The following is a 14,589-nucleotide window of genomic DNA, read 5'->3' on the forward strand; positions in this document are numbered from 1 at the left end:
AAAAAAGTCCAATCAAGCTACACACAATACCCTTATTCTAAAACTGATTTTAAAAAAGTCCAATCAAGCTACACACAATACCCAATAATGACAAAGCGAAAACAGGTTAAGAATTTTTGCAAGTGTATGTTGTTTTTTTTACAGAATTACCCTATTTACATAACTATTCAGACCCTTTGTTATGATAATCAAAATTGAGCTCAGGTGAATCCTGTTTCCATTGATCATCCTTGAGATATTTCTATAACTTGGAGTCCACCTGTGGTAAATACAAGCGATTGGACATGATTTGGAAAGGCGCACACCTGTTTATATAAGGTTCCACAGTTGACAATGCATATCAGAGCAAAGTACCAAGCCATGAGGTTGAAGAAATCGTCCGTAGAGCTCCGAGACGGGATTGAGTCAAGGCACAGATCTGGGGAAGGGTACCAAAACATTTCTGCAGCATTGAAGGTCCCCAAGAGCAGTGGCCTCCATCATTCTTAAATGGAAGAAGTTTGGAACCACCAACGACCATGACTCTTCCTAGAGCTGGCCGCCCAGACAAACTGAGCATCCGGGGCAGAAGGGCCTTGGTCAGGGAGATGACCAAGAACCCGATGGTCACTCTGACAGCGCTCCAGGGTTACTCTGTGGAGATGGAAGAACCTTCCAGAAGGACAACCATCTCTGCAGCACTCCACCAATCAGGCCTTTATGGTAGAGTGGCCAGACAGAAGCCACTCCTCTGTAAAAGGAACTTGACAGCCGTCTGGTGTTGGCCAAAATGCACCTAAAGGACTCTCAGACCATGGAAAACAAGATTCTCTGGTCTGATGAAACCAAGATTGAACTATTTGGCCTGAATGTCAAGCATCACATCTGGAGGAAACCTGGCACCATCCCTACAGTGAAGCATGGTGGCAGCATCATGCTGTGGGGATGTTTTTCAGTGGCAGGGACTGGGAGACTAGTCAGGATTCGAGGGAAAGATGAATGGAGCAAAGTACAGAGGTCCTTTAAAACCTGCCCCAGAGCGCTCAGGACCTCAGACTGGGCGAAGGTTAAGCCCTAAGCACACAGCCAAGACAATGCAGGAGTGGCTTTGGGACAAGCCTCTGAATGTTTTTGAGTTGCCCAGCCAGAGCCCGGACTTGAACCTGATCAAACAACTCTGGAGAGACCTGAAAATAGGTGTGCAGCAACACTCCCCATCCAACCTGACAGAGCTTGAGAAGATCTGCAAAGAAGAAACGGGAGAAACTCCCCAGATACAAGTGTGGCAGCTTGTAGCTTCATACCCAAGAAGAATCAAGGCTGTAACCACTACAAAAGGTGCGTCAACAGTCAACAGAGCAAAGGGTCTGAATACTTATCTTTTGATATACATTTGCAAAAGTTATTAAAAAACCTGTTTTTGCTTTGTCATTATGGGGTACTGTGTGTTGAGGGGGGAAAATGAAATGTTATCCATTTTAGAATAAGGCTGTAATGTAAAATGTGGAGAAAGTCAAGAGGTCTGAATACTTTCTGAATGCACTGTATAGAATAGTTTAGAGACACAAGAACTGAAAGCAGAGGACAATATGGCAAAAATAGTATATTGTCCAAAATGCTTTTACACATTGGACACAAATGTACCAGTACAGACAATGAATCTGTATCATATTTCATATGTAAACAGTCAAGAGGTACTTCATTATAAAGTGATATACAATAATGTGTCTTTATTCAAATTGTCCCTTTACTGTATTTTCAGTGTTTTTCAGCATTTACACATTTGGCACCAATTCTGATTTGAATTTCCCCCAATCAGAAGATTTCTACACACTGGTATGGGAAACACTATGGTTAACAGTTATTGATCACAATAGTTACAGCATTGCATTTGGTGCAACTTCTTCATTCCTTTTGTTAATTATACGTTTGACATTTTGGATAAAAAAATAGAGTAAAAAGCTAAAAAGGAGGTAAAAAGGTAATATAGGTATTATATATTAACGTAGCCTAATTACTGATAGAGGATACTGATGGTACTGTACTGGTTTAGGCTTGATTAAACCACTTAGAGCCGAGCACGTAGGCCTGCCTCGTTTGTGAAATGAAGATTCATTCAGTGTGATGAATTATAATTTTTTCAAACAGTTCAAAGTACATATCTTTACCACGGGAAAGATTGTACGGAACAGAACTGTTACTTGGGTCTTTTCTTTGGGGTGGGGGGGTGCACTATATTTTTTTCATATTAAAAGGAGTATACACCTCACTCAGAGGAGACCTTGGGTTACAGAAAGATTTGCCAATACCTATACAAAACTATATAGGTCCGAATGCAATCCAACGCAGATTAAAAGCCTATCGCTGTGTGCATGCTGTTAAAGGCAATATCCCCAGACATTAAAACAGAGATCAAATAAGCCGTAAACGAAGCAGACGGCAGCTCAATCACAAATCCCCTTTAACCAAATATCAACCACAAAACACAGGTTGTTTATCTGCATTTGTTTGAATCCCAGCGCTTGTAGGGTTACAAACAGTGCTTAAACAGATTGCTACCTGTGGCACCCAGACAACCAACTGAGGGGTATGACTACAATTTGAAGCGTGAGTGTGTGCATGTGTGTGGGCAGGAGGGGATGACCCAATGACCCAAACTTTCAGTGTCAGTAAAGGCATTTTTTTTTTTTTTTTGTTGTTGTTGTTGCAAATGAGCCAGAGCTGAACAACCCATCAAAATGTCCTCTTAAAATGAAGGCATCACCTTGTAACGTGGCGAAGTACACTAACTCCTGACATCAAATCGTGGCATTCTTAAACGCAGACAAAATAGACACATTAGACCACAAATTTCATGAGACCACCCTCTCCTTTTCTGATTTCACCCATTCAAGCGATTTGTCTTTGCAGTAACAGACAGACCGACAGACAAACAGTCCTCTAGGCATTCTGCATCTCCTTGCCAATCTTGTAGCTGAGGATCTTGTTCCAGTCAATCTTGGTGCGGGTGACAGGAAGCTGTCGGCGTAAGGCTTTGAACGTGGTGTCAGACATGGTCTGGTAATTCTCACTGATGGCCGTCTGGAAATGAGAGAAATGTTTAGACTCTCGCCCCCCCCCCCCCCCAATATATATATATATATTTCTTCAATTTATCAAAATATTACTGGGAGGAAACATAAGTTGCATACCTGGTATTCATTTTCTGCATCCTCAATGATTTTCACAAACTCCTTTGCAGTCTGAGTCTCATTCTGTCAAAACAAGAGAATCAAAAACAAGTGTCACACCTCTGATGTAAGATAAGAGTTGTCATGCCAAAGGACTAATAAAAACATCAGAATTCCTGCCTTTGACAATTGCCTGTAAACTTGACAGATATTGAAGACCATCACTCTATCATAAAGGACTTCTTTTTTTTTCTTCTTCATCCTACTTCCGCTCATGCGCCAATGAACAGTTAGTGTGCACCCTTCTACTTCCTTTTAACACTTATGTGCAGGTTAGAGGAAATAGGCCACAAAACCACAGAGTATCATAAGTGTCTCCTCTACTAGGGTTGACTGACACTTCAAGAGTTCTATCATTACCAGTGTCCTTTGCAAAAGAAGCATGCCTTTAGTGCTACTGATTGTGGGCACATTCTACTGAAAGGGAAACTCACATTCACTGTGAGGGATTCCTGGACATCCTTGTGGCTGACCAGCTGCACATTTCCATCCTCATAGTAATGTACCTATAACCACAAGATAGGGGTGAGAAGCAATATACAATATGACATGAGAACAAGATACATTTTCAGTAGATCAATTTGACTTTCAGGGGCCTGTGCCCAACCCACTGTCTTTGAACAGGCTTTTACACAGCCGGACAAAATGGAGGACACTTTGCGACAGACACTAGCCTACCTGTATTTTGAGGACTCCAACGACTTGAGCTGTAGATTGGGATATACTGAACTTCCATTCAGACCTGCAACGGCCATTCCTGAAAACACAAATCAATATGAGTCCTGACTCCTTACCCAGTCATCGAAGTAGATATTATGTTGTAAACAAAATGTAATTTAAATTAAGACTTCTTAAAGTGTACTTGCATTGTACACTGTCATTTACCAGAAGTTCTTTGGTTGAAATTGGTGACCTTCAATGCAAGCAATTATGGTTTGCTGGCCGTCTATAGTTTTCCCATAAACCTGTGATGAATAAAACAAAGTTCTGTCAATGTTTACCATTCTCATCTTTATCAACTACACTTGTACAGTCCGAAATAATTAATGTTTCCAGCATGAACAGCTCTTTAAAGATAATAATATTATGTCAAATCCAGGCTGTATCACAACCGGCCGTGATTGGGAGTCCCATAGGGCGGCGCACAATAGGCCCAGCATCGTCCTGGTTCGGCCGGTGTAGGCGTCATTGTAAATAAGAACGTTCTTAACTGACTTGCCTAGTTAAATAAAAAGGTTAAATTAAAAAAATAATCCTATCCTGCAGGTGAAAGGGAGGACGTACAGTGCAGACGCCGCTGGGGTAGTGCTCCTTGACGTAGGCCCTCAGGGCACTGTCACACGCATCTCTCCAGGGTCTGAGAGACGCCTCTCCCTCGTGGGGCTGGGTGTCACTGGCCTCCTTCCTCAGGTGGTCAAACTTGAATGACTGCTTGTTGTGGGGGTCAAAGAAACGGCCGTTGCCCAAGTCTCCATGCTCTGTGATCAGTACCTGGAGAGGGACGGAGCACAGGGACACAGATAGAGGGCATCAGTTCCTTACAGTTAATGTGATATTTACACATACGTACACAGTACCAGTCAAAAGTTTGGACACACCTACTCGTTCCAGGGTTTTCCTTATTTTTACTATTTTCACATTGTAGAATAATAGCAAAGACATCAAACATACATGCAAACAAACAAGAGTGTGCAAAGCTGTCATCCAGGCAAAGGGTGGCTACTTTTGACTGGTACTGTATGTATGCATGCATGTATGTATGTCACAGTATGAGACCAACCAGTTTCAAAACAGCTGGGTAAGAGTCACAGTTCAGGTGACTGAGCATCTTACCTGATCATCATACCCTTCAAGTTTGGCAAGGGTGAACTGATCCATGTTGTACTGGGCAAAGGCACTGTTGAAATACAGCAGGTTAAAAGGTTATATTTGCACAACAATGCATGAACAGAATATAGATAAATAAAGAAAACTCTACTCACTGCGCTGTACCCTCCCTGAGAAGATTGTCATTGTTGAGCAGTATCCGCACATCTTAAATCAAGAGATGGCATTATCAAGAGACTACCAACAGCAATGCATTAACAGACTGTATAAAAAAAAACAAGTGTCTGGGTAGTAAATAAACAGTACAATGATCATACTATTTCTAAGTATACCCACCGTTGAAGACTTCATTGAATTCTCCAGGTGGAGCATGGACGACGAAATTAGCCGCAATGCGGACCTGAGGGAAAGACAATACAATGTGATAAACAGGCCATTATCCACTTTTTTTTGCCATACAACTTTTAAGGCTGACTGTCAGTAGAAAAAAATGTTGGTACTATATGATATTTGCATATGAATATTTCTACCACTGATACTACACCCAGAGACAGTGCAATGACATTTTACCCTGGTCACTAGAGTGAAGCAGAGAGCAGTGACTGGCTTGGCTGCCTGATGAGCCTACCTCTGCTCTGTCCAAGCCACTCCTTAGATGGAAGGAGCTTTTCTTAGCAGCTGTAATGCATATGTAAGCATGTGGGGTGTCAGAGGCACTGACAGTTAAACAGGGAGGAAGCTAGGACATTTTAACAAGGGCCCCCCCTGAAAAAATCTAGAGTGCACTGAAATCCGTTGATGGAACGACAGTATTGTAGGCCTATGTACAGTACCAGTCAAAAGTCGACACACCTACTCAGTCCAGGGTTTTTCTTTATATTTTCTACAATGTAGAAGAATAGTGAATACATCAAATCTATGAAATAACACCTACAGAATCATGTAGTAACCAAAAAGTGTTATTTTATGTTTGAGATTCTTCATAGTAGCCACACTACTAATCTCAAATGTAATATATGGATTTGGTTAAGGCTTTTTTGGTTAATACATTATTCCATATGTGTTATTTAAAACCCTTGAATGAGTAGGTGTGTCCAAACTTTTGACTGGTACTGTGTTTATGTCCAGATGCAGACCCAAAGGTTGTGTTCGTTATATAGCGTAATTCAATACAAGTAAAGTACTCACTGTATAGTTCTATTTTTGCAACTCTTCACTGGTCATGTCAGAAATTGAAACAAACAAGTTCTGCTGTGTGTATGCTGCTGCACAGTTAGGCCTAAAGTGACTTCAGAAAGTATTCACACCCCTTGACTTTTCCACATTTTGCTGTGTTAGTTTGAAATTAAAATTGTTTAAATACATTTTTGGGGTCACTGGCCTACACACAATACCCCATAACGTCAAAGTTGAATTGTGTTTGACATTTTTACAAATGATTTGAAAATGAAAAGCTGAAACGTCGTGTCAATATTTAAGTACTCAACCCCTTTGTTATGGCCTCAATTTCATGAGTAAACATTCACTTAACAAATCACAAATTTCATGGACTAACTCCGTGTGCAGTAGTGTTAACGTGATTTGAATGACTAACTTTCCTCTCTACCCCACACATACAATTATCCCTCAGGGAATTTCAGATTCAACCACAAAGACCAGGGAGGTTTTCCTATGCCTCACAAAGGGCACCTATTGGTAGATGCGTAAATAAAATGTTTAGAAAAAATAGAAGCAGACTGAATATCCCAATGAGCATGGTGAAATTATGAATTACACTTTGGATGGTGTATCAATAAACCCAGTCACTACAAAGATGCAGGCATCCTTCCTAACTCAGCTGCCAGAGGGGAAGGAAACCGCTCAGAGATTTCACCAGGAGGACAACGGTGACTTTAAAAAAAGCTAGAGTTTAATGGCTGTGATAGGAGAAAACAGAGGATGGATCAACAACATTGTAATTACTCCACAATACGAAGCTAAATGACAGAATGAAAAGGAAGCATCTATAGAATAAAAATAAAACTTGCATCCTGTTTGCAACAAGGCAAAGTAGAACTGTCAAAAATGTGGCAATTAAAATGAAATGTATGTCCTGAATACAAAGCGTTATGTTTGGGGCAAATCGTACACACCACATCACTGAGTACCACTTCATATTTTTAAGCATAGTAGTGGCTGCATCATGTTATGGGTATGCTTGTCATTGCCAAGGAATAGGGAGGTTTTTTTAGGATAAAAAGAAATGGAATAGAGCTAAGCACAGGCTAAATACTAAAAGGAAAACCTGGTTCAAATAGGCTTTACAACAGACACTGGGAGCCAAATTCACCTTTCAGCAGGACAATAACCTAAAACACAAAGCCAAAGTTACCAAGATGGCATTGAATGTTCCTGAGTGGTCTAGTTACTGTTTTGACTTAAAAAAATTGTCTTGAAAACCTATGGCAAGACTTGACAATATCTGTCCACCAATGATCAACAACCAACTTGACAGTGATTGAAGACATTTTTAAAACCTGTTGGGGATGGGGGCGCTGTTTAGACTATTTATGCTAATGTGGCTAATTTTTTAAACGGCTTCCCACAAAATCCTTGATCGTACAATATGCATATTATTATTATTATTGGATAGAAAACAGTCTATAGTTTCTATAGGAGTTGAAATTTTGTCTCTAAGTGGAACAGAGCCCATTCTACAGCAATTTCCCTGACATGGAGTCAGATTTGAGAAATGTTGGCCACTTTTCTGAAGTCAGTTAAAAGGGCACTGTCGTTGCTATGACTATACGGACACTTCTTACGTCTTCCCCTGGATGCCTTTACGTGATGACGATTCCAACGGGGTCGATTGCTCGTTCACAGGCCCTACAAATAAAAAAAACCTTTAGCTAGCAAGTCTTTTCTTGCTGCGTAACGCGCGTGGAAGACACCGACCCTCTCCTGTTCCAAGCGTTAGTTTAGCCTGTTATATTTCTCCGGTCATCTTTTCACTTGTTATAGGAGTTACAAACATCATAAAGTAGTTAATTTAAAGCGTTTTATAGCAATTTATATCCGTTTAGTGCGATTTTGGGACATTTATTTTTGCAACGATGTGAAAAGTTGGGCACGCTTTTCAGTTCATCCCGAACGTAGTTGACATTTCCACATGGCAAGAGGACAGCTTTCCACCAAAAGACGATTTCTCCCAAGAAAGGATCCTTTGCCCAAGATACTGATGGAAGAACAGCTCAAGGTAGGACATTTTTATTATGATAAATCGTGTTTCTGTCGAAACATTTTAGTGGCTTAGGACGCCATGTTTTTTGACGTAGCTTCGCTTGGCGCAAACTGTATTGAAAAGTAAGGATAAATTAAAAAATGTAATAACGCAATTGTATTAAGAATTAAATTGTCTATCAATCCCTGTCCACCCTATATTTTTTAGTCACGTTTATGAGTATTTATGTATAAGAGTAGATCACTGTCTAAGTGGCGCAAGGACAAATTCTGACCAGCTGAGTTACATTTCACATTGTCTAACCATGATTTTGGTGGCTAAATATAAACATTTTCGATCAAACTGTATATGCATGTTGTAATGTGATGTTACAGGAGTGTCATCGGAAGAATTCTGAGAAGGTTAGTGAAAAAATTAATATCTTTTGGCGATGTTGACTTTTATCGCTCACTTTGGCTAGAATCAATGCTGGGCTGCTAATTGCTATGTGCTAAGCTAATATAACGATTTATTGTGTTTTCGCTGTAAGACACTTAGAAAATCTGAAATATTGTCTGTATTCACAGGATCTGTGTCTTTCGATTCGTGTATGCTGTGTATTTTTACGAAATGTTTGATGATTAGTAGTTAGGTAAACACGTTGCTCATTGTAATTATTCTAGTCCATTTGTGATGGTGGGTGCAATTGTAAACTAGGCCATCTACCTGAAATATGCACTTTTTTCTAACAAAACCTATCCCATACCATAAATATGTTATCAGACTGTCATCTAATGAGTTTTTTTGTTGGTTAGGGGCTATAAATATCTTAGTTTAGCCGAATTGGTGATGGCTACTGGTGTTGGTGGACAAATAAAAGATGGTGGATTATGCTAATGTATTTTTAGGTAATAGATGTACATCTTTACATATTGTGTCTTCCCTGTAAAACATTTTAAAAATCGGAAATGTTGACTGGATTCACAAGATCTGTGTCTTTCATTAGCTGTATTGGACTTTAATGTGTGAAAGTTAAATATTTTAAAAATATATTTTTTTTGAATTTCGCGGCACTGGTTTTTCAGTGGGGGGGGGGGGGGGGTGTGCCGCTAGCGCCACGCTGATCCTAGACAGGTAGAATAATGTGCAAATATTGTACAATCCAGATGTGTAAAGCTCTTATTGAATTTACCAGAAAGACTCACAGCTGTAATCTCTGTCAAAGGTGATTGTAACATGCATTTGCTCAGGGGTGTGAATACTTACGTAAATGAGATATCTGTATTTCATTTTCAATACATTTGCATGTTTTCACTTTGTCAATATGGGGTCTTGTGTCTAGATTGGTGAGATTTTTTTTGTTGTTGTTACAACCTGAATAAAACAAAATATGGAATAAGTCAAGGGTGTGAATACTTCTGAAAGCACTGTAGATGCTCCCAAAGACTGTTAGGCACCTTCCCACACAGAGCAGTATTTGCGAAATACATATACTCATTCTACTGGTCTGTACATGTATCTGACCGTATCCCTGCTGTGGGCCTGCCATTGAAGTGATAGGAATGCTACACCCCAGTAGGGACTAGGCAGCTTCAAGCATGTATCTGCATGCAGCTGACAGCAAGAACAGGCGGTTTACAAGCTTTCATATGAAGGTTGTTTAGTTTTTGGTGATTCAATCGCAATTGGTTGAACTGGCCACAATCACCATGATAATGTATTACCTTCAGAAGAAGTCTTGTGAATATCGTTGTACAGTATGTTTGCGTGGACTTTCCATGAGATCAATGATTCCTATACCAAGTAAGAGGTCAAAAGTTCCTTGTGTTGTAATTAGGGCTGTCAGAGTTCTTGTAATTCAATTTTTTTGCGATTAATTGCATTATCTGAAAGTGTTCAAGAGCGACTGCCTTTAAAAGCAACAAATCCCTTTGAAAATGTCCTATGTGGCATCAATATGAGTCAGAAACCATTATTGTAGTATACAAAATGACTACAAAGTGAATAGGATCATTTTGGTCATAAAGTTAGTCTCGTCAAAAACTGAGTTTGGAACATACAGTGCTGTGAAAAAGTACACTGCTCAAAAAAATAAAGGGAACACTTAAACAACACAATGTAACTCCAAGTCAATCACAACTTCTGTGAAATCAAACTGTCCACTTATGAAGCAACACTGATTGACAATAAATTGCACATGCTGTTGTGCAAATGGAATAGACAAAAGGTGGAAATTATAGGCAATTAGTAAGACACCCCCAAAAAAGGAATGGTTCTGCAGGTGGTGACCACACACCACTTCTCAGTTCCTATGCTTCCTGGCTGATGTTTTGGTCACTTTTGAATGCTGGCGGTGCTTTCACTCTAGTGGTAGCATGAGACGGAGTCTACAACCCACACAAGTGGCTCAGGTAGTGCAGTTCATCCAGGATGGCACATCAATGCGAGCTGTGGCAAAAAGGTTTGCTGTGTCTGTCAGCGTAGTGTCCAGAGCATGGAGGCGCTACCAGGAGACAGGCCAGTACATCAGGAGACGTGGAGGAGGCCGTAGGAGGGCAACAACCCAGCAGCAGGACCGCTACCTCCGCCTTTGTGCAAGGAGGTGCACTGCCAGAGCCCTGCAAAATGACCTCCAGCAGGCCACAAATGTGCCTTCCTAAGTGGACAGTTTGATTTCACAGAAGTGTGATTGACTTGGAGTTACATTTTGTTGTTTAAGTGTTCCCTTTATTTTTTTGAGCAGTATATTTGCCCCCTTTCAAATTCTCAACTTTTGCATATTTTTGATACTGAATGTTATCAGATCAACCAAAACCTAATATTAGATTAAGGGAACCTGAGTGAAAAAGTAACAATTAAATACTTATTTCATAAACAAAGTTATGCAACACCCAATTCCCCTGTGTGAAAAAGTAATTTCCCCCTTAAACTCAACTGGTTGTGCCACCAGCTGTCTTTGGATCATGCAGCAAGACAATGATCCAAAACACACAATCAAATCTACATGAAAATGGCTAAAAAGCAAGAAATTTGAAGTTTTGAAATGACCTAGTCAAAGTCCAGACCTAATCCCAATCGAGATGTGGCAGGACTTGAAATGAGCTGTTCATGCTTGAAAACCTACAAATGTCACTGAGTTAAAGCAGTTCCGCATTCAAGAGTAGGTCAAAATTCCTCCACAGTGATGTGAGAGACTGATCAACAACTACAGGAAGCATTTGGTTGCAGTCATTGCAGCTAAAAGGTGGCACAACCCATTATTGAGTGCAAGGGGACAATTACTTTTTCCACACACAAGAATTGTGTTGCATAACTTTGTTGATTAAATAAATAAGGATAAATTATTTTTGTTATTTGTTCACTCAAGTTCCCTTTATCTAATATTAGTGTTTGGTTGAAGATCTGATAACATACAGTAGCAAAAATAGAGAAAATCAGAATGTGGGCAAATACTTTCACGACACTGTATGTGCGTCACAAGGAGAAAATGAAGGTTGGGTTTTGATTTGACGATATCCATTTGCCTTCTAACATGGGGTTAACAGCTGTGGTGATTGCTCTCTATCCAATAGCATAGGCAGTGAGAGACCTGCCCAGCAGCACAAATTTGTTTACCTAATACAAAACCTTTCCCTTTGTTTACTTGAGAAATACTGCAAACACCTTAGTTAGATGTCAAATAAAACATCCTCTACAAAAAAAAGTCTAATTAATTACTGATTTTTTGAGTTCTTAGATTATTCTGTGGATTATGAGGAAGTGAAATAGGCTTCCACCAAATACGGAAGCTGTCAGAAAACACACCAAGACTGAAATCAAATTTTTCTAATGAGCAACAGAAAAACACCTGCCAGCCGGGGTGTTTAGTCACCCTTTTAAAATACACTGAAAACATCCCAAATACTGCCTCAAAGACCAGCAGATGGCGATTTTTTCATCTTAATCTACGCAGCCGGATACACTCGTATCCCCTGTGAAATGATTCAGACACAAAACAATCTCCATTTAGGCTGCAAGGTGTCGATTTCCTCCTCATTTTTCACCACCATGCTACAATGTAAGTCCCAGATGTTTCGTATCGCATTCAGCCAATCAGGTTGCAGCAGTCTTTTTTCAATCCTGGTCTGATTGGCTGAACGCGATACGCAACATCCGGGAGTAGCATTAGTCACTGTAGCATGGTGGTGGAAAATGGTATTTCATAAAGAACGTATGCATATTTCAACAACAACAAAAAATCTGCTTTCTTGCCTTTAATCCAGTTGAGGAAATTGTTGCATTTTCAGCCTGAATGGATAATGTTTTATGCACAAACCAGTCCACAGGGGATGAGTGTATAGCTGGCTGCATAGATTCCCTTTGGACGGTAAAATGAAATTACCCAATATCGCCATCTGTCGGCCTTTGGGCAACCCAAATACAATCTAAGGTAAACAGCTAAAAACAACAATGCAATGGCCACTGAACAAAAATATAAATGCAACATGTAAAGTGTTGGTCCGATTTTTCATGAGCTTAAATACATTTTTCCATACAAACAAAAAGCTTATTTCTCTCAAACTGTGCCAAATGTATTTACATCCCTGTTAGTGAGCATTTCTCCTTCGCCAAGATAGTCCATCCACCTAACAGGTGTGGCATATCAAGAAGCTGATTGAACAGCATGATCATTACACAGGTGCACCTTGTGCTCAGGACAATAAAAGGCCACTAAAATGTACAGTTGTCACAACACAATGACACAGATGTCTCATTGAGGGATTGTTCAATTGGTATGCTGACTGCAGGAATGTCCACCAGAGCTGTTGACAGAGAATTGAATGTTCATTTCTCTACCATAAACCGCCTCCAAAGTCATTTTAGAGAACTTGACAGTATGTCCAACCGGCCTCACCACCACATGTATAGCGTTTTGTGGGTGAGTGGTTTGCTGATGTCAATGCCATGGTGGCGATGGGGTTATGGTATGGGCCGGCAGCTTAAGCTACAGACAATGAACACAATTGAATTTTATCGATGGAAAATTGAATGCAGAGATACCGTGACGAGATCCTGAGGCCCATTGTCGTGCCATTCATCCGCCGCCATCACCTCATGCTTTAGCATGTTAATGCATGGCCCCATGTCGCTAGGATCTGTACACAATTCCTGGAAGCTGAAAATGTTACAGTTCTTCCATGACCTGCATAATCACTAGACATGTCACCCATTGAACATGTTCGGTAGGCTCTGAATTGACGTGTACAACAACGTGCTCCACTTCCCGCAACCACTAAAGAGGAGTGGGACAACATTCCACAGGCCACAATCAGCAGCCTGATCAACTCTATGCGAAGGAGATGTGTCACACTGCATGAGGAAAATGGTGGTCACACAAGATACTGACTGGTTGTGATCCACGCCCCCACGTTTTTTTTTGTGACCAACAGATGCATATCTGTATTCTCAGTCACGTGAAATCCATAGATTAGCACCTAATCTATTTATTTAAAATGATTTCCTTATATGAACTGTAACTCAGTAAAATCTTCGAAATTGTTTCATGTTGAGTTTATATTTTTGTTAAGTAAAAAAAAAAACAAGTGTGCTGTTTTTCAATTTACATAATTGTGCTAACCGTTACTTTAGACAAAACCAAGAAGTCATTATGGTAATGTGAAAAAAAAAAAAAAATCTGATTTAATTACATCTTAATTTGAACTAATTCTGAATTTGACATTAATCAAGACTTGTATTTAATGTTTGACAGCCCTGGTTGTTATAGTCAATCGTCTAGGTGCAATGTAATACCCCCAAGACAGACAATGTGATAATGAATAGAATTATGGCTATGTTATTCGGAGTTGTGTCTAGCACAGTGGGTATATGTGTCTAAGTCTTAAGACCTTAAGACACCTTAGCTAACGTTTACAAACATTTTGGCCAGCTACAGACTCGTGTTTACGCAAACTGCTTCTTGCGTTCGGTATCATTTACATGATGCGTATGCAGAATAGTTGGTTCAATTAACTCCGTCAGTTTATTCCCTAGCAGACAGGATAGTTAGCTCAAATATGTTTTTAACTAGGTACCATTAACGTTAGTCTGCCAGCAAGCTAACTTTAGCTAGGTACTAGTTTAGCTAACGTTAGTTTTGCAGCCAAAATCATTTAGGAAGGACACAACAACCTAGCTAATTTACTAAACATCGTAAAACAGTGAACAAAGTTTATCAAAATACTGACTAGTTATGTAGCTACCTTCTCTTCCCCAGTGAGCTGTTCTTCGAAATCTGCCATCTTGGCTGATCTGCGACAGTGAGGAAGCAGATCTCCACAGTGTCACAATAGACAAAAACAATGAGCCAGATATTTC

The 14,589-nt window shown here is 40.0% G+C and overlaps 1 protein-coding gene across 1 annotated transcript; it reads right to left on the bottom strand.

The window, feature by feature from the left end:
• Positions 1 to 1,681: 1,681 nt before the first annotated feature.
• Positions 1,682 to 14,582, bottom strand: LOC129814917 (F-actin-capping protein subunit alpha-1-like). The gene is made up of 10 exons (XM_055868071.1): positions 14,475 to 14,582; positions 5,373 to 5,436; positions 5,192 to 5,243; positions 5,043 to 5,106; positions 4,494 to 4,700; positions 4,095 to 4,174; positions 3,888 to 3,966; positions 3,644 to 3,715; positions 3,171 to 3,233; positions 1,682 to 3,060 (listed from the first exon to the last, which is right to left on the bottom strand). Exons 1-10 carry the CDS (start codon positions 14,511 to 14,513, stop codon positions 2,920 to 2,922), a joined length of 861 nt encoding a protein of 286 aa, XP_055724046.1. The 5' UTR covers positions 14,514 to 14,582; the 3' UTR covers positions 1,682 to 2,919.
• Between the last annotated feature and the right edge of the window lie 7 nt (positions 14,583 to 14,589).

The sequence above is a fragment of the Salvelinus fontinalis genome, chromosome 18 (assembly GCF_029448725.1).
Source record: "Salvelinus fontinalis isolate EN_2023a chromosome 18, ASM2944872v1, whole genome shotgun sequence".
Lineage (NCBI taxonomy): Eukaryota > Metazoa > Chordata > Actinopteri > Salmoniformes > Salmonidae > Salvelinus > Salvelinus fontinalis.